We start from the raw sequence: 23,698 nt of genomic DNA on the forward strand, positions 1-23,698 counted from the left end.
ATTCAGAAGGAGCAAGAGTATTAACAAGAGCAGCCAAGAGGCTCCTAACATTTGTTTTGTTGTCATCAGAGATCCACAGATCCAGTATGCTCGCCTATTTGCGTCAGTCATTTTATCCTTTATTTTAATTTTACTCTCTCTTTATCAATTGTCCAATGTGTTTGTTCTGCTTCTTTCTTTACCAGAATGAAATCCTCTGTCCCCATAAGATTATCTTTCTAATTGATACTTAAGAAATAAAAATAAAGAAATTCAGAAACTGGGGGCCACCAGCTGAGCTTGAACTTGTTTCCTCCTGTTCCGCAACACAACAGCTATCCCAATAAGTTTCACTGATCTACTGATTTTAAATTTTGATCAAAAGTGGTTTCAGATTAATATCACAAGATATTTTTTGCGAACGTATCAGAATCACTCTCAGGAAAAAAAAGAATTTCAAGAGTCGTGTGTAACCAATGTGCATGACCTCAACGTGCAAGAAGGACCGAAGGCTCTGGCGATGTTAGAACTGTTAACGTTAGCCACACTTAGCAAAGAAATGAGACATTTTTAACCTGTAGGCCCTGTGTGTTCCAGGATTTTGCCGTGCTACTTAAATTGTGCTCAATTTTGACTGTTTTCTGAGATTTCGACTACTCTCAGTTTAAATGCGTGTTCAACCAACCAGGACATTAGTCACTATGAACATCCCTAATCTACATGTCTTCAGATTTGAATTCTTAAAGAGTGAAACGGGTTTGGGGTGTACAGTAAGCACATGTGTCATAAGCCTGCTTTGACCTTTGACTGATGCCTGAAATAATTACAGAGAAGAAACACAAGCTAGCCTACTGAACTTTGTTTTAAATCTGTTAACCAAAAAAACGAGGTGAAGTGTCAAAACTGTAAAAACTGTACTAGAGCTTTGTGTGTGTGTGTGTGTGTGTGTGTGTGTGTGTGTGTCACGCCCTCGCCTCCTGCTGTAGTGACTGGTTGTGTAACATCCTCCTTCAACTCAGTTTCTATGGCAACTGAGCTGGAGTTCAGCCGAGGAAACATTCTGATGTACTGTACACCCCCACTCACGCGCACATACACACACACACACACACACACACACACACACACACACACACACACACACACACACACACACACACACACACACACACACACACACACACACACACACACAGAAAAGTCACTGAAACATTGTGTTATAACAGTCTCTTTTGTGTGCGTGTTGTCCTGGGGGAAATAAACTAAGTTGTGTTGCAGGCAGGTGTCTGCTGTCAAACTGCAGTTTGTGTGTGTGTGTGTGTGAATATTAACAGCCGTGATTTAGATTTAGTCTGCTTTGTCAGACACAGGAAACCTCTCCCATCCACTAACACACACACACACACACACTCACACTGACAAACACACAACAGCTTTCCAGGAACAATAAGTCTCTGTCATGCTGAGAAGACACAAACACTCAACAGAGAGGAAACACGTACGTCCAAACACACCTGCAGAGAGCAGCAGGAGGTGAACCTGCAAACTGTCACAAACTGTATGAAAGTCAATTTAACCAAAATGGTGGGGGAAAAATTCAACAGAGGCTTCATGTGATTAATCTTTCTGTCTATGTGTGTGTCTGTGGTCCAGATGAGCGTGAGGCGGTGCAGAAGAAGACCTTCACTAAGTGGGTGAACTCTCACCTGTCCAGAGTGTCCTGTCGGATCACTGACCTCTACATGGACCTGAGGGACGGACGCATGCTCATCAAACTGCTGGAGGTCCTGTCAGGAGAAAGACTGGTGAGTTTACTGTCAGGGCTTTTATTTTGAAAGAGGAGAAAAGGGGGGAGTGTCCAGACCGGGTTAACCATGTACATTCTTGTGTTTTATTTTCTAAACAGTTTATATGTAGTGTTTTATTTTTATTCAAAGACAAACCCTTCTACACAAGAGAGTTTGAATTGAAAAGAAAACACTGTACATGGGCCAATTTTCTGAATTGTAGACACGATTCTTCTAATTCCAAATCAATCTGTAAAACACTTTTAGCACAACAATTCAAAAAAGTACATATGACACACTGCATTCATAGATCTACAATTAATTTCCTGTTCACTCTCTTAGTTGAAAAATTAGTTGGAGTTCCAGCCTAAAGTAAATCATTTTACAATGTACTTTTCATTTCCTGATAAGCGGTCACAGTTTGTTTTTAATCATGGCTTTAACTGCAAAATACCTTTATCTTTAATATGATTATCTAACCATCTATCTGTCCCTCACAAAGACCTGTCTCTTAGCTTCTCTTATCTGGTTGTTTGAGAATTGAGCAATGACATTTATGGTTCTACAACCATTAACCACAAACACTCTGTGTGTCACTTTTTCAATGGTTCATTTAAACCTGAACCTCTGCAAATCACAGGTATACTGTAAGTATATGAATGAACATAAATCAAGCAGCACTTTCATGAATAGGAAAGACAGATCATTGGACGTAGCCACTATGTCTCTTCCAACTGGTTTGAGGATGATCATTTAAAGTCTCCAGTTTGACACTTTGACCTTGGCCTTTCCTTTTCCTTTCTTTTTTCTTGAACGTGGAGCCAGAAGTGATCTTAAAAGATGTTGAAGTTGGAAACAAGTTAGTGGTTAGCAAGTAAGCCAAGTTATCAGCTAGCGGTAGCTTGGTTAGCAAGAGGAGTCTCGTACCTCTCTGTAACTGTGATATATTTTGAAAAATATATTATTGCTGGGGCAAGCAGTTGCTCACCTAGTTCATCCTGAATAAATGCGATGCTATAAAATGTTCATTTACTTGCACTATTTATTAAGGGCCAAAATGTGATATTGATTAAAATGTAGCCTATTTGAATTTTAAACTCCCTCTAATGGAAATAAATGGAGTGTTTTTAATCGTTTATCATTTTTAAGATATCAGCATACATTTTCTGCTTCTTGTTCAAGTTGATTGTTACATTATTTATGAGAAAAGATTGCTATACACTGCCAGGGAGTTCAGAAATATTAATCATACTTTCCAACTTTGGCCAGTAAGATTATGAACTTCGGAAAAGTAATATATCTGGTTTTTAAAATGTCATGAACAGCTCTAAATAAAAATGAGTGAACTCTGTAGAAATCCTCTCCTGCCACACACACAATCAGGCTGTAAATAAAATCCCAAAGTCACCCTCACCCAGCTTGTGACTTCCAGGACCACAAGCCTCTCTTCCTCTTCTTTTTCTTCTTCTGCGTCTTTCTTCTCTCTATCCGTCTTCTTGGCCGTCTCCGCAGCCTCTGGAGCTCTGAACTCTTCTGTCGGCTGTTTTCCGGCCTTTTCACAACCTGTCAAACACACAGAGATAAAACAGCCACACAGTCGGCCAGGAATTCAATCAAACATTACTCCTTCCCCTGATTATTTTACAGCAGATTTATTTCTTTATTTTTACAGTTCATATGTTTCTTTGTCAGAGAATCTCTGGCACGTTTTATTCTGATGGAGGTGGAAGAGAAGAGAGGAAAAATGACAATGCAATGGAAAAACAGCAGAAGAACGAGTGTAAAAGTAAAGTTATGTAAGAAAAAAGAAAAATGATAGTGCATGATGGGTGGAGGGAATAGCAGTGGGGGGGGGACAGTGTGGGGGGTGTGAGAGTTGTGAAAGGAGTTATTGAGTAACTTTCTGGGTTTACAAGGAGCCAAAACGCCTCCAGAAGCAGCGAAAGAATCTGAAAGCAAGCGGCTGTTTCCACTGCAGAGGCAGACTATAAAGGATGGCGATGGCTGATACACAGACAAAACAATGTTAAACCATGCTTCATATTTGAAAATGGAATTGTAATGCCTCAAATTTACATGTTTCGCTCTTTTTGTTGCAATCGTGAAAATTTGAGGGCTCGCCTTGGCTACGCCCTTTGACTTTTGTACAGAAGCCCAATACATTTTCTTGGTTCAATTCTCTTCTAGACAAACACCTGAAGAGCAGTTAATCCTAGAAGGATCCCAGGAAATGGCCAAAAAGCACAATATTTTACATGTTGTTGTTTTTTTTGTTGCAGTCTTGGCAAGCCCAATATATGTATCAATATTCATTTATCTAGGTGCAACTGACATCAGTGGCTGTACTTTAAAGTAGGTTTAGAGGGCGCCTTCAAGCCAATTTTCCACACCCATGTCTGAGACCAATGAAATATAAACATTTTCACCAGGCCTGATGCATGTGCCATGATTCATGACTTTTTGAGCGTGTTTAGAGCCTCAAAAGTCCACGAAAATAAAAAAATAAGAATAATCCTAAGGGTTTCAAAAGGGCTCTTGCAAAATTGCCTAATTAACTGACTAACGAAAGGGGAATAAAAGCTGTTTAATTGTAAAATAATCAAATAAGGAGCTGTTGTTAGAATTCAGACTGAGTGAAGGTTTCCTGACAAAGGCACAAAATCATGCACAACACAAAGGGGCAAAACCACACAAACTTCCATCCCATGAACAACATGATGCAGCATAATAGTTCAGTCTATAATTAGCTGAAAACTCAATCTGATGGTGGAAACTCCCGCTCTGGTCCAGACCAACGCCATTAAAGTGGACTTAAGTTCTGATCTTAAGCTTTAAGAACCGACCCACGCTGGATCCCTGTGAAGTTCTTTGGATTTGAGCCTCCAGCTGACAGTAGAACATCTCTGGTGTGAGTCCAGATCCTGAATCACTTGAGTGACTCGCAGCCGTGCGGTGTTTGTGTGTCTGTGTGAGGAAAAAGCAAAGCCAGCAGTGTTATTGTTGGACGGCCTCCTGGTTGTAGTTTTGGTGGTCAGTGTTGGAGGAAGAACATGTGGTGTGGACGGCCTGCAGGATGTAACATCGCTGCTCTGTCACCTCAGACATTTATTTTATTCCCCTTATTTATTATTACTACATTCTGTTTTATTTATACATTCGAGATTCAACTCCACCCTGAACATGTCAGTGTCATCCAAAGGACATTTCCACCATCAGCATCATGTCAAGTCAGTATAAACAGGAAGATTAAGACAATGAAAAGATGCACTAAGTCTTTTTTTTCCCCTGACTTTAATAATGAAGCCAAACCTGAAACAAAAACATAATGTGTCTCATAAGGTCAGAGGTGAACATGTATTCTTGTATGCATTGCTTGGCCTTCTTTAGTACACAATAATTAATTCACCAAATATTTGTAATATTTGTGTTGCTTTCAGTGTGATTCAAAGATTGATGTATATAAACCAATATAAACAGAAGGGTAGTCTGTGGAACAAATACGTTCTGCTTTCCACAAATACAAAAAAATATCTGCACTTTTTTTGTATTTCTAAAAATTGCAGTTTTTAAGTTTTTTGACCAATGTGAGTAGAAAGTACATTTATTTACGTAGGGTGGAAAATTATAAGGTATGTTTATCTACTTTATGAGCTTGTCATACAGGACAGCTGTGTTGTTTTTTTTAAATCTGGCATTGTGACAACACAAATCACTTTTGTAATTAAGATCGTACAATTAAAAAAAACAAAGTATAGTGTACTGGCTTTGGTTTTTTTTTCTTTTAACCTGTGAATCCTTTCAAGAAAAAGGTAATATCTACCTGTTCCCCAAAAAACCCAGGGACACCTGAAACATTCAAAAGGACGTTTTGTTTCATTGAGATCTGTTTGAGGCTCAATGGGTCAGTAAGTCACAATCCAAGAAAAGTCAGAAGTGGTCTTTTCTTTCCTCTCCCATTAATCATCTGATGATCACATAGATTCATCTGGTAATGCTTTGGAGTGGCCAGACCAAGAGATTACACACCCCTACACTAATATATAATAGCTCGATTCACTTTAAACACTGTTTCTAATTGAACTTCTGTACTTAAGTACCGTCTTTACCTCTGCCAGACTCTCTATCTATTGTGTATCTTTACTGGAAACCCAATAAAACTCCCTCTATCTCTCATATTGTTTTTAACTCTACTGTCACTTTCACCTTCAGTGACTGTTGCTGTTTTGTTGTGTAACTGCAGATGTCAGACATCTGTCTAGTGCAGGGCTGGAGCTCCATAGTAAAGTAGGTTATCACAGCTTTAAATCCCTCCAACATCATTTCATCTGACTCGTTCATCGTCTCTCATTCAGTCTGTGAACGGTGTAAAAACCTTGCTGCCAATACTACCTGTTTGTTTTCAAAGAAGCCTCATAGGGACTCTTCTTCGTTTGTTTGTACACACCGTTATCGCACCTTCACAGCTTCATTTTTGGTTTCCCATGTCCTGTCTTTGAATATCATCTGTAAGAACGAAACTAAATCTGTCCTAGATAAGACTAAGAAAGACTCCTACATGAATCCATAAATTATAAAGTTTAAATATCAGTGATTTCCACTGCAACCTATTCAGAGTCAGAAGTTTAAAGTTGGGGTCAGCATTCCTAACTACCTAATCTCCATGTGTCCCAAAACATCTGCTTGGGAAAAGAAGGACGCCTACAGAAATTAATGTTTTTATTGTAAGTCTCTGAACTGAACTGAACACAACTCTATGTACATCACTACATCAGCTGATTTAACAGATAAGACTTTTACCACAATAAACTCAAAGACTTTTAACAAGCAAAAAAAAAAGATGAGAAGTGTGGAAATGAAAACTACAAAGTTGTTCCAGCACATCTCACACACTTTCTAAAACCATATTGCTGTGACATCAGGTCTATATGTCTGTAAGCTGTGGCTCAATGGATCTTCCTCAACTTTCATCAGTTTGTGACTTGAATGACAGTTCCATTGAACTTCAGCATGTGAGAGATTATTTTCCCCAAAACTACAGATTACAGTTGTATTAAACTGTACAATGAAAAAACACAGTGCAATCAAAAAAATGTACGATGTAAATTTATAGATAACCAATTCAGCCTCATTTACAAGCTTGTGTTAAAGTTCATGGTAATATCATTGCAGTTTATCATTTGTTAACCCAAATATTGCACACAACTTGGAAATCTGAAGTCATTAAATTACTTTCTTTAAAGAATAAAAATTGTATTTTAGTTCTTCAATTCATAGAAATGAATTTATTTTCTCCTGCTGTTTTTCTCCTGAACACTTATCCGTCCTCAATCCAGTTCTGATGTGCATCTAAAGACTACTGGTCCCTAGTTCATGGGCAGAGTTGTGCTTATTACAAAAATATGTATAGCAGAGAGTGTAATTAACATTTGTCCATTTTGATTGTATTTCCATGAAGAATGTGATTTTATAATGTAGTGTAGGAGAGGGTTTCCTTTAGCTAACTGAAATGCCTTGCCTCTCAGAAAAGAACATTATCAAAACAAAAGTGTTGGTTTTGAAATCACTCAGCTGTGTTTGCAGCTGTTCTCTTCTCTTTCTTCATGTTCATTTGGCAGCTTGAAGCGCTTCACGGTTCCTGGTTTTTGAAGGCTGTAAATAAACTGAGATGTGTCTTTGTTTTAGCCCAAACCCACCAAGGGCCGGATGAGGATTCACTGCCTGGAAAACGTGGACAAGGCTCTGCAGTTTCTCAAGGAGCAGAGGGTCCACCTGGAGAACATGGGCTCCCACGACATCGTAGACGGAAACCACCGCCTCACCCTCGGGCTCATCTGGACCATCATTCTCCGCTTCCAGGTAAGAGGCAGCGGCACCAGTTTGTACCGCAAAAAGATCTGAACTCTTGCAGTGGCACTAGTTATGTAGGGAACCTTCCATTAACAGGTGAAAGGAGTTTGTGCAATTTTGCATCCCCAAATGAGTTTACATGGATTTGATCTGCTCATTCCTAGTCCCCATTTAGGCCATCATCTGTTTATAGTAAACCATCTGCTGTTATATTGTTGTAACCTAGAAACAGAAAAACAATTACACGGTATTATTTCAAATCTGCATCTAAGGTTGGACACAAAAAGTGCAAACAAGAGGCCCAAACATTCCCTTTTACCATTTTGAATCTCAGAAGGTTAAATGCAAATCAAAGACTGCCTCTTCATTGATAATACCGTGTTACATTGAGTTTATCTAACTGTGGAAAATACACTGGGTTAGTTTTAGTCATATTAAGCATGATGTTGTTGTCCTTCTCTTGGCCTCTACCCCTCATCTGTTGTAAGGAGGTTTCTCTTACAATTTAGAATCCCAGTCCCATCAAATGTGGGGCCTTAAGTTTAGCAGTGAATGAAAAACAGAATATCACCCAAAAAAATGAAAGTAGGCTACTAACAAGTTTAATCCCATTTAACCAGAGGCTGGTAGTAGATTAATCACAGTTTTATTTTGCATCCCCAAAAAGCTAAATAAATTTCCCAGGCTTTGTAAGCTATTTGTGGAAACTAAGTTGTCGTAATGGGTGTCATCTGGATCATCATACACCAACACATTTTTGGATGGATTCCATTATAAATTAAATAAGTACCATAAATCTTGGCAATTTTCCTCATTTTGCATCCCGATTATTAAAATTAAAGTTTGCCATCAGTTTTATCTTTATTGAACATTAATGGGGTTGCAAAAAATATCAGAAATTGCAGCTTCCAAATGCCTGGTTAGTGGCATCAAGTAAACCTAATAAAAAAAACATCACTTTCTGTCAAGAGAGAATAAACTCAAGGTGTTAATCATCAAATTAAGAGTAAAGCAGGATTATTTTCCTCTTTAAAAGTTTCCACTTTATAACTGCAGATATGAAAGCAGAGCAGATGTTCTCTATAATCCTGACAATATGACATCACCAAATCTTTAATAAGGATTTGTCAGAGTAATGACTTTATACTGTAAAGTTATTTTGACTTTTCCCACTCACTTTTGGAGTGAGACGGCCGTTAAACTTCTCCTTCACCTCCTCTTTTCCCTTAACAATCACTCGGCAGGTTTAAAGCACGGCATCAAACACGCTGATCTCAACGAATCAGAGCATATTAAATGACCAGTTGTGTCTATGAACTGTATGTGGACAGGGTTTGGTGTGTCACTAGGGTGATGATGTCATCATTAGGGACAGTGAACAGTTGGGGAAATGGGTGAAAAGGCTTAGCTTTTATAAGCCGTGAGGATTAAAAGCAAAAAACTCTTTTTTAGTGGTTTTAAATCCTGCAGCGGAGGAATGAGGGTGAAATGGAGCCGAGTGCAGATTGACAGAAGGACTACAGTTTGTGTGTACGTGTGAGTGTGCTGATATAGTATTTGCTTTGGCTGCGGTGATGTTGCTGATTTGAGGCTCAGATGTGGCTGACGCTTCTGTCAGACTGAAACTGATGGATGTCTATCTATGAAGGTGAGATAATGGAGTTTGTGTGTGTGTGTGTGTGTGTATGTGCTTTTTATACTGTATGTGTAAGGACATATTTAAATTGACACAGAAAATGAAGACATTTGGAAAGATCCAGAAATTGACGTTGATGCTGGGACTGAGAGTGACAGAGAGTGTGTTTGTGCAAATGTAGGGCTGTTCTGATTGGTCCTTTTTCCTATTGTGAGTGTTCAAAGGCTTGGACTCAGGCTCAGGGTTAATATAGACATGTAGTTGTTACTCTGCAGACAGGAAACGCATCATGTTAGTGTGAGACCTCAATGTGTTTGGAGTTCATACAGTTTGACAGAGACAGGAAACATAAACACACCTGTAAAAAATAATGCTCTGATTGTTATAGATTTTCTTGTGTTCAGGCTCATGTTTATTCAAAGAACATTGCATTCAAGGCCCTGGGTAAAAAATGAATCCCAATTTTCACAGTCATTACTTTGTTTAGAGATGTCTTGATCTCTGATTGAGGAAACATTTCAGCATTCTTTTCAACATTTCAACAAAAAAAAAGATCTTTCAATATCAATCTGAACTTTAAAAATTGAAAATGTAATCATTTAGCAATTTTAACAAAAACACTGAAGGTACTAGCTGAAGGCTTTCAAACTGCTAAATCTGCAGATACTATGATTTAGTTTTTTATAAGCGCTAGTCTCGAGAAATAATAACAGACTTAAAACTTGAGTTTTCGAGCAATCTTTTGATAAGATTTTCAATAAATGCATTTTGTCATTAAAACTCTGTTTGTATGTGTGTTTGTCTCAGATCCAGGACATCAGTGTGGAGACGGAGGACAACAAGGAGAAGAAGTCTGCTAAAGATGCTCTGCTGCTCTGGTGTCAGATGAAGTCGGCAGGGTGAGAGACATCTCCACATGCTTTTAAGATTACGTTTAATTTACATCTCTCTGATCAGGACTGAAAGTGCTTAAATTTAGACTCTCATCTATCACCTGTCCATCGCCCTGAAATAGATAAACCAAAACCCCCAAATCTATTATTACCTGAAGCCTGTCAGACATAAAGTAATCTTGTCTTACATGAGAGCCTGACATGCTGTGATTTCCTCTTCCTGTCCAGGTATCCAAACGTCAACATCCACAACTTCACCACCAGCTGGAGAGACGGGATGGCCTTCAACGCTCTCATCCACAAACACAGGTAAGAACAAAGGCTATGACACTGATAAACACACACAGGTAGGACACCAGGATGATGTTCATCAAACAGCATGATAACACACACACATACACACACACACACATACTCACATACTGCAACGAAGAAGAGTGGTGGGTGATGCCATGCATTTGAAATTTTAAACATGTTCTTATATTTAGAACTATTAATGCAGTGATACTAGTGAGTAAAACAAGCTTTCCTTTCATTTGTTAGAAGATAGTAACTTGTTTGCAGTGCAAGTTTTGTAAAAAAATAAATAAATGTGAATATCCAGACTTTTTTTCTGCTGATGTCATTGGAAAGCTCTAATGATCACATGATTAGAAAAACATCCTCTGAAAAGTAGTGGTTAAGCGAAATACACAGACACAAGCAACATCCCTCTAGTCCTCGTGAAGCTATTTGCTCTGCACTGCTGCACCGCTGCAGACAATCTCCTTTGTAATGACTGCAGAGAGTCTCAGCTGATCGGTCAGCAGACTGTTCTCTCCAAACCACATTCAGGCTTACAACATTTCTTTATGCAAAACATAAAGAAAACTGTGTTGTAGCTTTATGAAGAGCATACTTAGGAGAGTCATGCGGCAGATACACAGAAACATGTCGTTTTATTTGTGTCCACACTCCTCTCCTGTTCAGCGCTTGTCCAACATGTGTGGTTTTATGTTCCGATGTAAAACCATGGATATGTTGTTTCTGTTCTAACTGCACAGTTTGAACATGTGAGAAAAAACATACAACTGTTTAAAGTCATTCCTCCAGATCACATCTTTTCAAGGCTTTTAGTCACAGATAATCAACAATGTTTACATTTTAACACAGAAGTCACAGCTCGGAAACACCACGCAATGATTTTGTTCATTGAAATTTCAAAATAAAGAAATTTGTCTCCCCCCCATTAGAAATGTAAAGAAATCATTTCATTGGATGGTTATGAACATTTCACCAGAATCTAAAACCAATATTTAAAAACCAGCAGTGTGAAGAAGGCTGTTGAGAAACAACCCCTCACACTCGCTCAAAGTGGAATTTTTAATAGAACCAAAAATGAATAAATAAATCGAATTAGTTGAAAAAGTTCTGAAGGATTTTTAAAACTCTCCATTGGTTCTGATTCCAGCCTCTCTCCAATCTTGTTTTTAGTTGCCTTACGTGCAATAATCAAGTTTATTTTGAAAAACAAGTATCATAACCAGTGTTACAAATTATTTTTGCAAACATGTAAGCCCAAAAAAAAAATATATAGATTTATTGTTTTTTTGTGTTTTATTCTTCTCCTCAGACCAGACCTGATTGACTTTGATAAGCTGAAGAAATCAAACGCTCACTACAACCTGCAGAATGCCTTCAACCTGGCCGAGCAACACCTGGGTCTCACCAAGCTGCTGGACCCCGAGGGTAAGGGACACGCACACACACACACACACACACACACACACACACACTAACACATAAACAGACAAACACCTGCATTTTGATGTACTTTACACTCTGATCTTTGTTTTGTGTGTGTGAGCAGACATCAGCGTGGACCACCCTGATGAGAAGTCCATCATCACCTACGTGGTCACCTACTATCACTACTTCTCCAAGATGAAGGCGCTGAAGGTGGAGGGGAAGAGAATCGGAAAGGTGACCAGCTCAGATATATTCTCACCTCTGCAGACTTTAAAACACTACGCTGTCATATAGTTTACTTAAACATGTTTCATGTGTAGGTTTTGGACAACGCCATCGAGACAGAGAAGATGGTGGATAAGTACGAGTCTCTGGCCTCAGACCTGCTGGAATGGATCGAACAGACCATCATCATCCTCAACAACAGGAAGTTTGCAAACTCTCTGGTGGGAGTCCAGCAGCAGCTTCAGGCCTTCAACACGTACCGCACTGTGGAGAAACCACCAAAGTCAGTGAAAACACGTCTCAATACACGTACTGGAAACAAGGCACTGTGTACTCTAAGATAACTTTACCTTTACTTTTAACAATGGTGTTACTGACTCAATAAAAGTCAAATTTTTCATTTATTTTAACTGAAAATGCCTAAAACTTTTGTGGTCATATCCAACACACACTTCCACCCTCTTCACCTCTCACAGTACACAACATATTGAACAGTTTGTGATTCAATAATCAGATTTGGGGACTTTTTCTGTTTGTTTGTTTGTTTGCTTGACACTGTGGTTACATCTCCCAGATACACATAGCCAATAACCACCACCCTGCCATTTTGTTACAAAAATGGGTTTTCAGTTCAAGAAAAACTCTTGCTTAGTTTAAACCACTTTAACATCAAATTAAACAAGACAAATAAATCAAAACTCTGTGGCACACTGAAAATAACTTCACTGTATTTTATTGTGAGCATTTCCTGTAGCTTCCTCAGGTACGCCCAGCACTGTGCTGTACGCTCGCAATAAAATACAGTAAAGTTATTTTCAGTGTGCCATAGAGTTTTTTTTTTTTTTTCATTGGATGTTCCTGAAACCGTGTGCACCTGAGAACATAGAGGCTGTGCACGGGGTACCCTGTTGGCCACTTAGATCAAATTAAACATGTCAGTTTGTGAGCGAGTGCTTGGAGGAGGTTGACACAAACAGAGATACCTTGCTACATCGTGCATCGTATAACGTTGTGTGTTTGTTGTCGTGTTTTGTGTGCAGGTTCACAGAGAAGGGAAACCTGGAGGTTCTTCTGTTCACCATCCAGAGTAAGATGAGAGCAAACAACCAGAAAGTGTACACACCCCGAGAGGGAAAACTCATCTCTGACATCAACAAGGTAACTTACTCTGCTGTGATGTCATCATTTAGTATGTCTCATAAGTCCTGTGTATCTTACATGCCATATAAATATTTATGGAGCATAAAGACGACAATGTGGGCAAGATAATAAAATATGATTTAGTATTTAAACAGTCAGTTGAACATCTTAATAGGTAATTTGAAAAAGAAAGACATTTTAAAGTCCTAAAAAGCAAAACATGCGACATTAATCCAACCAAAAACCTGTCAATGTTAAGTGATTGTCTTTGTCTCTTACATTTAAGCCTTCTTATTCACAGCCATTTGACTGATATCTTTTGTCCATGTGTGTGTTTTAGGCATGGGAGCGTCTGGAGAAGGCGGAGCACGAGCGTGAGCTGGCTCTGAGGACAGAGCTGATTCGTCAGGAGAAACTGGAGCAGCTCGCCCGCCGCTTCGACCGCAAAGCCGCCATGAGGGAGACATGGTTGAGTGAGAACCAGCGGCTCGTCTCTCAGGTAACAAACACACCTCTTTATTTGGGCATTTTCTCATATTTTGGAATATAAAGTTTTTGCACTGTGAGGGTATAAACACACACTTCTTAAGATCATGCGAAAATAAAAAAATGTCTTGTTTTCCTTTCCTTGTCCTTATCTCTTTTTTCTATTTTCCTTGTTTTTTCCTCCACTAATCTCCTGCCCTCCCTACTCCACTTGTTTCCTCTCCTTGTCCTGCTACAGGATAACTTTGGATTTGACCTCCAGGCCGTAGAAGCAGCCACAAAGAAACATGAAGCCATAGAGACGGACATTACAGCGTATGAGGAGCGCGTTCAGGTTGGTTCATCTCCCGGATCCTCATTTGTAACATTGATTTCTCTCAGATTGTCAGCTGGAGATTAGATGTAGAATTAGCCTGAAATAAGCTTGTATCAGGCAGAACGAAGCCTTGATCACACAGGACCATCGATTAGGTTCAAACATTGATCAGCTTTTAAACCTCATTGGATGAGCTTCTTAGGTGTTCCACGCAAAGCAAAATCCATGTTGTGTATGTTGCAGCTTTTTAATGTGAAAATGTGAATTTGTAGTTTGATAGAATAATCATTAGACAATTTATTACAGTCTACTATCCTAAAACAAGGCCCAGTTGGTCTTTTGCTGTCCATTCATCCTTTCTGCTCCTCCCTCTCTCCGTTCCTGCAGGCGGTGGTTGCCGTGGCGAAGGAGCTGGAGGCGGAGAGTTACCATGACATCAAACGCATCACGGCCAGGAAGGACAACGTGATCCGGCTGTGGGAGTACCTGCTGGAGCTGTTGAAGGCCCGCAGGATGAGACTGGAGATGACCCTGGGCCTGCAGAGAGTCTTCCAGGAGATGCTCTACATCATGGACTGGATGGATGAGATGAAGGTACAGAGGAGGGGGTGGGGCAAATCAGGATGGGGGGCTTTAACCTGTAAAAATGTGTCTGTGTAGCCAAGTGAGCGACATTTTTCATACTGAAATCTCTTCTTTTTGTTCTGTTATATTCAGAAAGAGCTCTTGTTCATCTTCAGGGCATCTTATTTCAGACAACACAAACTATTGCGCATTAACAGAAATCTATTTTTTGGGACTTGACTATGGTAGTGAATAAGTTTTTACAAAAAGAGAGCAGATAAAATACTCATCATCAAATAGTACATGTAGAAAGTCTAAAATACTTATTTTTTATTTTTATTGTCTTTTTTGACAGACAGTTATTGATTTGGCTTGGAGTCATCACCGTCTTTGTTCACTCTCGCCAAAAGTGATAATATTTAGAAAAGAGGGAGAAAACTGAGAGGAGCAGGTGCTTTGCAAACATTAAGATATCAGCCTATAACTGTGCTAACTTGTTAGCAAAGTGAATATGCTATTCATTGTAATGCTAATTTGGGTACTTTCTAGGCTAGCTTGACCAAACCGCTTTAGAAAAAAATACATGTTGAAAAGTGAAAAGCCAACTATATAAATGAATCTGAACTGTGAACAAAATGAAATGTACAGGTTACTGTGGTTATTACTTTAAACTTTGCTTATCATCTGTTTTACTGTAAATAAAAGCATTATATAGAAAGATTAACATCATGCTGTGTTGAAGTAGTTAAACTAGGCACTGAGTGCATACACTCATTAGGAAAAGGTTAACTGGGATTATAAATCAAGTGAGAAGTTGCTTCTTTTTACATTGACTTCTTTGAATCAGGAGTAACCTCCTTCTGAACATTACAAAGAAAAGTTATTTTGCACTCTACACCTGCAGCTAAACCAGTGTTTCCCCTACCATTATATTAGGGGGGCGACCCGCCCCCCTAATATAATGTCCTATAGAAAAGGACAGCTGTCATTAAAAGTAACACATGAGCACCAAGATTCCTTCAAGTGTTTGTGTCGTCGTGTCGCCGTGTTGGCATGTCGGCTTGTCCCCACACCCCCAACGCTGTAAACCTAGGGGAAACACTGTAAACAATCGCTTTTTTTACAACGTCTATGCTCCGATTTCCTCTGAACAACAACTTTGAACGCTGTTGTTTTTTTAAAACTGCGCCCTCTGTCTGTTTCTTGTTATAATGAATTCAGAAGATTTCCTGAAAATATGATGTAGCAGCAAAGAAACTGTATAAACACCTCATAGTGCGACTTACTTATCGGCAGTTAAGTCTCTGTCGTGACTCACTGTTTTGACCTCTCTCCCTCTGCAGATGCTGCTTCTCTCTCAGGATTATGGGAAACACTTGCTGGGTGTGGAGGACCTGCTGCAGAAACACGCTCTGGTGGAGGCCGACATCAGCATCCAGTCCGACCGAGTCCGAACCGTCAACAACAATGCTCAGAAGTTTGCAGATGAGATGGAGGGTGAGAGAGACCTATTCAGTTCTTCAAATCTCACTTTGTACCCTTTGTGATTTGTTAATTCAGGGGGGAACAAAGGGCATGTCAATAGTGATTCTTTTCTTCTGCAGGGTATAAGCCCTGTGATCCTCAGATCATCAGGGATCGTGTCGCTCACATGGAGTTCTGCTACCAGGAGCTGAGTCAGCTGGCAGCTGAGCGCCGAGCTCGTCTGGAGGAGTCCCGTCGTCTCTGGAAGTTCTTCTGGGAGATGGCTGAAGAGGTTTTTATCCATGCTTTATTAAAAATTTATAGGACATTATTTGGCAGTTGAATAAAAAATCTCAGTCTTAGTTAGTTCATTGTTCTCTCTTCCTGGCTGTCAGGCCCTACTTGTTATAACTCCCTCACTCTGTGTTTTATTGCGGCACCCAAATTACAAAACGCCGTTACCACAAACCTTTTACAGATCTCGAGCCACAGCACAGTCGGCTTTAACAGAATAAAAACCTGAGTTTGCCCTGATGTGATGTAACTGAGGCCTGGATGTGTCTGTGGTTTGTAGGAGGGCTGGATCCGGGAGAAGGAGCAGATTCTGTCCCTCGAGGATTATGGGAAGGATCTCACGGGGGCATTGCGCCTGCTGAGTCAGCACAAAGCCTTCGAAGATGAGATGACTGGGCGAGCCGCCCACCTGCAGCAGACCATCAAACAGGGCGAGGAGCTGGTGGCAAACAACCACTTTGGAGCTGACAAGATCAAAGAACGTATCCAGGACATCCAGGTACACTGCGGGTGTCTGAAGAAATGTCAAATCTGCCTTTAATCTTCAAGTTAGAACACTTTAAAACAAGTCACAATGTCAAATTCTCAAGGACAGTCGTGCAAAATCAAGTTCTTGCAAATAGCAAGCTGTGATAACAAGCTGGAGCTGACATTCTTCTCTTTATGTTTTTGGAAATGTGACGGTTTCTGAACATATTAAAAGTTTCATGTTGTTACTGCAGTGCAAATTCACATTTTTTTGCAACCTTTACATTTCAACAACAAGGAACTGAGTTTTTATGTGGAAATGTAGTGTGTAATTTGTGTCTGGTCATGTTTACGACTAAAATCTTATTGCTTCATAATCATAAATGAGCTTAAATTAAATAAAAAATACTCTTATTCTCACATTACCTGCATGTTGGGACATGAGTGTTTCCATAATTTCTGCTCTAAAACATGTATGAGATGCAGAACAAATATGCAACATAAAAAATAAAATAAAAAAAGTGAATTTTTCTTGCCAATCATCTCCCAACATCCAATGTTTGATGTTACCTTTGAATAATTTCCTAACACCTCCCCTCCTTTCCTTGCTCCTCCTCTCTCTGTGCTGCAGGAGCAGTGGGCGGCTCTGGAGCGACTCTCTGCTGTACGTAAAGCTCGTCTGCAGGAAGCCTGCAACCAGCACCAGTTCCAGGTAAAAACATACACACTGATTCTCATTGTTTCTTTTAGACTATAGTTGTTGGATTTGAAAGCACAAAGCCACACTTTCCAATTTCTTCAATTCAGTCCCTCATTATCATCTTGCCTCAAGGTGATTCCTTGTTTTTTTTAATATTTTGATAATGATAAGACATCATCTCCTCCCTGCAGGCTGATGCTGACGACATCGACACGTGGATGCTGGACGTGCTGAGGATAGTCTCCAGCGTGGACGTGGGTCATGACGAGTTCTCCACTCAGGCTCTCGTGAAGAAACACAAGGATGTGGCCGAGGAGATCAACAGCTACCGACCGGTCATTGACGCTTTGCATGAACAGTCCCGCACGCTGCCGCCAGAGAAGGCCAACTCTGAGGAGGTGAAAATCTGGCTGACAAAATTGAACACCCATCATTTGTTTTAGTTCCCCTGCAGTCACTGACGCCCTGCGGTGTGTGTTGCTGGTGTGCTTGGTGCGTTTGCAGGTCCAGAACAGGCTGGCGGGCATCGAGGAGCGTTACAAAGAGGTGGTGGAGCTGACGCGGCTCAGGAAGCAGGCGCTGCAGGATGCTCTGGCTCTGTACAAGATGCTGAGTGAAGCAAGCGCCTGCGAGGTGTGGATCGATGAAAAGGAGCAGTGGCTCAACAGCATGGAGATCCCCGAGAAACTGGAGGACCTGGAGGTGGTCCAGCACCGGTGAGGAAACAACCAATATTTTTATAATCAGCATAATAATGATTTTAAATGCTCCAAAGATTAAATAATTAAAAGAAATTGCATGCACACAAACAATAAAAACAGTTTGGAGGCTGGAAAAACATCAGGTAGTAGAAACCACCAAGGCATCAATTTATAAGCTTAGACAACTGTCAATCAAGCAAATACCCCTAAAACAATAACTTAACATCCAATGAAATTGTAGCATTTGCTGACTGCCTGTTGATTTACTTCTCTCCTTGCTGCATTTATGAACATGTGAACTTTGGGTTCTTACACTGCAGAGGATCTTCTCTGGAGCACAGTATGATGTTATTCATTGAGCCAATGTCTTTGTGAGGGAGGGAGGTCAGATTTCTACTTTAGCAATATGCACTTTTACCTGCAGTACTGGCAAGTAAAATAAAATACATACGTTTTTTTTAAACTTTTTATTAAATGACTGAAAAGTCACTAAGGACCCCCCACAATTAAGGAAAATTAATCTGAGAGGACAAACAACAACACACAAAAACACATTACAGTTGTTAAAAGGATTACACAAATTAGTTTTTTGGCTTGTTAATGGAATTGTACAGTTCCCAATAAGTTTATCTTTTTATTCAAAGCATAGTGTTTAGTTTATTTAATGTCAGAAAGTAGGCAAATTCATCATCTCCCTGATTTCTTAAAAGTCTCTTTTTTGTCATCAAATCAACATCCAGCCCTCAAACCTTTTCCAAATCAGTTAACGGTCACAAAAGACAACAAGCTTGTTTGTGAGTTAACCAAATCTCAAAATAGACGCTAGTTATGTTTCTTTTGATTGACTTATTTAATTGATTAAGCACGACTTGTTAGCGAGGTACTTATTCATTGAACTTTCAAAGAAAATGAATTTGAAGCCCTATGATGAATGCACAAACATGAGAAGGAATATGAATCACCAGTGTGTTGTTTTTGCAGTTAAATGTAGAAATAGAAGCTGCCGCAGGTTTAGGACTTTAAATCTGATCCAGCATCAGTTTGTCAGGTTGTTGTTTTGTAGCTGAAAGGATTCAGTCAGACTGTGGGAACCAGAGCAGTAAACTGTTGTTTACAACACACTGCATGTCCCACACTGTTAGAGAGAGAGAGAGAGAGAGAGAGAGAGAGAGAGAGAGAGTGTGTACATAAACTGACATCATTCATGCTTTAGTAACATTTGTTTCCTGTCAAAAACACGTCTAATTAAAGTCCGGCCGTATAAGATTGAGGTCTAGTAAAGAATGTAGAATGTTGATGTAACTTTTCACTTGTGTGTTTTAATGCTCCATCTTTTTCCAGGTTCGAGAGTTTGGAGCCGGAGATGAACAACCAGGCGTCAAGAGTTGCAGTGGTCAACCAGGTTGCCAGGCAACTGCTCCACAGTGAACATCCCAGCGAGAAGGAGATCAAAGCTCAGCAGGACAAACTCAACACCAGGTAATCTGACTGGGAATAAAACATTTTTAAATACACTGGGATTACTCCCATTTATTGGAGGTGATTATTTTTCACCGTTAAATTCAGATTCTACTGGTGGTGGATACTTTAAGGTTAAAAGCTCCATACTTAATTCAATCAAAGATCAATGGGAAACTAAACTTTAAAAGATTAAGAGTGCAATAAACCAAGATTTAAAGGATCACCAGTTAGAATTAACAGATTATCGGCCGATGGTTGTGCTTAGAGTAAAGCAGAGAATTTGACTGTAGTTAGGTCATTTATCAGGATTAAGAAGCTATACAAAAAAGGATAAAGGAATATGAGGGCTAATAACAAGTAGAAAAGAAACACAATTAACTTAATGAGTTTTTAAGAATGGGAGAAAATAAACAGGTTAACATACCGTGATGAAACAAGGTGAACAAGATACAAACTGAGTCCTGTATATAATCAGAAAATGATTGAGCTGGTTACTCACCTGGCATGTACTTGGTTTGAATTAAGAATCAGTTGATGTTGGTACTGACTGTGTCTCCATCCGTCTGTCTGTCTATTTGTACAGGTGGAGTCAGTTTAGAGATCTGGTGGACCAGAAGAAAGACAGCCTCAGCTCAGCTTTGGGTGTCCAGAATTATCACCTGGAGTGCAACGAGACCAAGTCCTGGATCAAAGAGAAGACCAAGGTAATGACTGAGATCAAATCTGAACTCACAGACATGACTCACATTAGGATTTATTTAAACGTGGTCGGAAATCTGAGACGATAGAATTTCCTTTTTTACTAAAAAAGTAGCGCCAGATGAAAGCACAGTTTTGGCTAAATATAAAAACATCGGGGCTAAAACACGTTTAAAATGCGAAATAGCCGGCTGGTGGCAACTTTGTACACACATTCAATAAATATAACAAACATATCAATTTCTTTTGACATGGCAAAGACTAAAAAGCAATGGGGTGCCAGCACTACACTTGCCAAATCAATTCAAATCATGGCTAAACTTGCGTCTCCTTCAGGTGATCGAGTCGACCCAGGAGCTGGGGAACGACCTGGCCGGAGTGATGGCACTGCAGAGGAAGCTAACTGGGATGGAGCGAGACCTGGCCGCCATCGAAGACAAGCTGGGAGACTTGGGAAAAGAGGCCGACCGCTTGGCCTCCGAACACCCAGAGCAGTCTGAGGCTATCAAGGGGCGACTGGCTGAGATCACCGGCGTGTGGGACGAGATGAAGGTAGGGCAATATTTTTGTCGTGGGTATTAAGCTAAACGTCTCAGCAGTGTGACATGAACCTGTCCTACTATCGAAGTGTTTACAGCATTGATAAAAAAAAACAGTGTAGTCATTTGTCTGTTCATAGAGTTGTAATGTGATGAGAGGTCAGTTTTCATAGCTTGGGCATATCATGGGGCTAAAGATTCACAATAACCAGGTTAAACTTCCTGAGTTAGAAACAGAAAACGTGTGTCTGCACTCTTTTCAGACTTATCTTATAATATAAAAGAGAACCATGAACTCCATTCTTGTGTAATACATTCCTCTCTGTATTCTTTTCTGTCTACAGGACACCATGAAGAACAGGGAGGAGTCCTTGGGCGAGGCCAGCAAGCTGCAGCAGTTCCTGCGTGAACTGGACGACTTCCAGTCATGGCTGTCTCGGACTCAGACCGCCATCGCCTCAGAGGACATGCCCAACACTCTGGCCGAGGCCGAGAAGCTGCTGACCCAGCACGAGGGCATCAAGAACGAGATCCGCAACTACGAGGAGGATTATCAGAAGATGCGGGACATGGGCGAGATGGTGACGCAGGGCCAGACGGACGCGCAGTACATGTTCCTGCGGCAGCGGCTGCAGGCTCTCGACACCGGCTGGAACGAGCTGCACAAGATGTGGGAGAACCGTCAGAACCTGCTGTCCCAGTCCCACGCATACCAGCTCTTCCTCAGGGACACAAAGCAGTCTGAGGCCTTCCTCAACAACCAGGTACGCTGATGATGTCATCACACCTTCACGCTTAGCATAGGCCTTTTGTCTGGACTCTAGTACTCGTGTCTGACGAGTCACCTGCTGTATTCTAGAGTACATTGAGCCCCTAGGGCGGTTTAACAGAAACTCCAAGACTTACAAATCCTTATGGTACCTTTGGTAACCATAGTGATAAGGGTTAGGCCCTGATTTAGGAAAAAAGCTTTCAAACATTCATATATCCTTTGTCATTGTTCTCATCCTTTCATAGGATATGAACCCGCATTTTAATTCTCCTTCAGTCAGAATAACCACTATTTTGTCCTAATTCATCTTTCCCCCCGTTAGTGAAGCAAACTTGTTAAATCTATAATGAAGCTCTTTTATTCTTAATACAGGACCATTTAAATATCCGATCGAATGCCTTTACTAAGAGACATATGGCCAACATTTACTGGACAGCGTAACTGAGTCAGCTGACGCTACAAGCTTTTGAGAAAAGTGTAAGAAGGTTTGATAAAAAGGAGTGCTTGGTAGGGACCTGAGATAAGGCAGGATACGGTAAACTAATACAGGATTCCCAGTGTAAGGAAGGATTTGTCTCTGTATTATCCGTTTTGGAAAGTCCTGCATTTAGTGTCTGTCAGTTATTTGTATATAACTAAAAAGAGGTGAACGAAAGCCTCCACAGCGAGGCACAAAAAACCCAGAGGCCCTCATATGCCCTTTATTTAAACTGAAATATATTTCTATTAACGATGTAGTATATTTATTTTTAAACAAAATGAAAGTGATTGTGAAGGCATTGAGAGTTTTAGACAGTGGTTCATTTAAATGTGGAGAGGACTGTCAGTTGGGATTTCATGCTTTTTTGTGATGTGGTTTGACCACAGAGTGAACTCTTCTCTCATAAGTGTTTAGATACTGACACACACACAAACACACACTCACACACTCACACACACAAACACACACACACTCACACACACGCAGACACACAAATACACACAGTCACTGTGATCAGAAGATAAATCTCTCACTGGGCGTTTGTCCAGACTAGTATCATGTGGGTTCTTCCGGATCTCTTACACATGTACACACTCACACACACACACACACATACTATTCCTGTGAGAGACTGACCATGGTGTGTATGCCACCCATCACCCAGTGCATGCTGGGAAAGGCTCTAAACTAACCCTACCTTCAGTAACCCTGTGTAATTGTAATGAATCTGGGGTTCAAACTTAGTGTGGGACAAAACAAGACATTAAAACGACCAGGACTGGTTACATGCTATCTCTATGACTAGGAGAGAGTCTGCCCTCAAGTGGTAGAAGTCTGTCATTACAGTAACTTTTTGAGACTGTTTTTCTCATCAGATAAAAACAACAGTAGAATAGTTCAGTAGAATGTTCTTTTCTTTGACACAAACATTGTTGATACTCAGTAACATCTCTTCTGTGTGTTTTTGTGTGTGTGTGTGTTTTGTTTGTCTGTCAGGAGTACGTCCTCGCTCACACTGAGATGCCCACCACTCTGGAGGGGGCCGAGGCGGCCATCAAGAAGCAGGAGGACTTCATGACCACCATGGACGCAAACGAGGAGAAGATCAGCGGCGTGGTCGATGCCGGCCGGCGCCTGGTAACCGACGGCAACATCAACGCTGAGCGCATTCAGGAGAAGGTGGACTCAATCGACCAGAGGTGACCTAAGATACCGACAAAGTCATTTGTTCCTCAGTGAGAGTCAGAGAGCATGAAATAATCCTTTATTCGTTTTTTCATCAATTAAGGATTTTTCAGTGAAACCTTCTGAAATGTAAAGATTTGCTTGTTTTTATACATTTAAAGTGGCAATCGTTTTTTTTCTTGTGTCCTTTTCAGAAAGAGTTAGAGTTTGAATATCTACGTTTGTGTATTAAACATCACAGAGGATTCACAATGAGAATAAATTCTGCTTCCAGTTATGATTATTTCAGTTTAGGGCAGCAGCCTTTAAGACCGTAGAGAAGACTGGAGTCCC

General features: G+C 40.3%; 1 protein-coding gene across 2 annotated transcripts in view; it reads left to right on the forward strand.

The window, feature by feature from the left end:
• Nucleotides 1–23,698, forward strand: part of LOC132975697 (spectrin beta chain, non-erythrocytic 1) — a 114,155-nt gene that overhangs the window by 64,602 nt on the left and 25,855 nt on the right. For both annotated transcript variants that reach the window (XM_061040431.1, XM_061040430.1), the window contains 22 exons: nt 1,633–1,784; nt 7,449–7,622; nt 10,057–10,148; nt 10,371–10,451; nt 11,755–11,870; nt 11,992–12,104; nt 12,191–12,378; nt 13,136–13,253; nt 13,576–13,734; nt 13,960–14,055; nt 14,425–14,631; nt 15,945–16,098; nt 16,206–16,357; nt 16,640–16,858; nt 17,459–17,539; nt 17,719–17,925; nt 18,032–18,243; nt 19,570–19,707; nt 20,273–20,393; nt 20,725–20,940; nt 21,272–21,691; nt 23,177–23,379. In XM_061040431.1, coding sequence (XP_060896414.1) covers nt 1,633–1,784; nt 7,449–7,622; nt 10,057–10,148; nt 10,371–10,451; nt 11,755–11,870; nt 11,992–12,104; nt 12,191–12,378; nt 13,136–13,253; nt 13,576–13,734; nt 13,960–14,055; nt 14,425–14,631; nt 15,945–16,098; nt 16,206–16,357; nt 16,640–16,858; nt 17,459–17,539; nt 17,719–17,925; nt 18,032–18,243; nt 19,570–19,707; nt 20,273–20,393; nt 20,725–20,940; nt 21,272–21,691; nt 23,177–23,379 — 3,619 coding nt within the window. The remainder of the gene's footprint in view (nt 1–1,632; nt 1,785–7,448; nt 7,623–10,056; nt 10,149–10,370; nt 10,452–11,754; nt 11,871–11,991; nt 12,105–12,190; nt 12,379–13,135; nt 13,254–13,575; nt 13,735–13,959; nt 14,056–14,424; nt 14,632–15,944; nt 16,099–16,205; nt 16,358–16,639; nt 16,859–17,458; nt 17,540–17,718; nt 17,926–18,031; nt 18,244–19,569; nt 19,708–20,272; nt 20,394–20,724; nt 20,941–21,271; nt 21,692–23,176; nt 23,380–23,698) is intronic.

Source organism: Labrus mixtus, chromosome 6 (assembly GCF_963584025.1).
Source record: "Labrus mixtus chromosome 6, fLabMix1.1, whole genome shotgun sequence".
Taxonomy (NCBI): domain Eukaryota; kingdom Metazoa; phylum Chordata; class Actinopteri; order Labriformes; family Labridae; genus Labrus; species Labrus mixtus.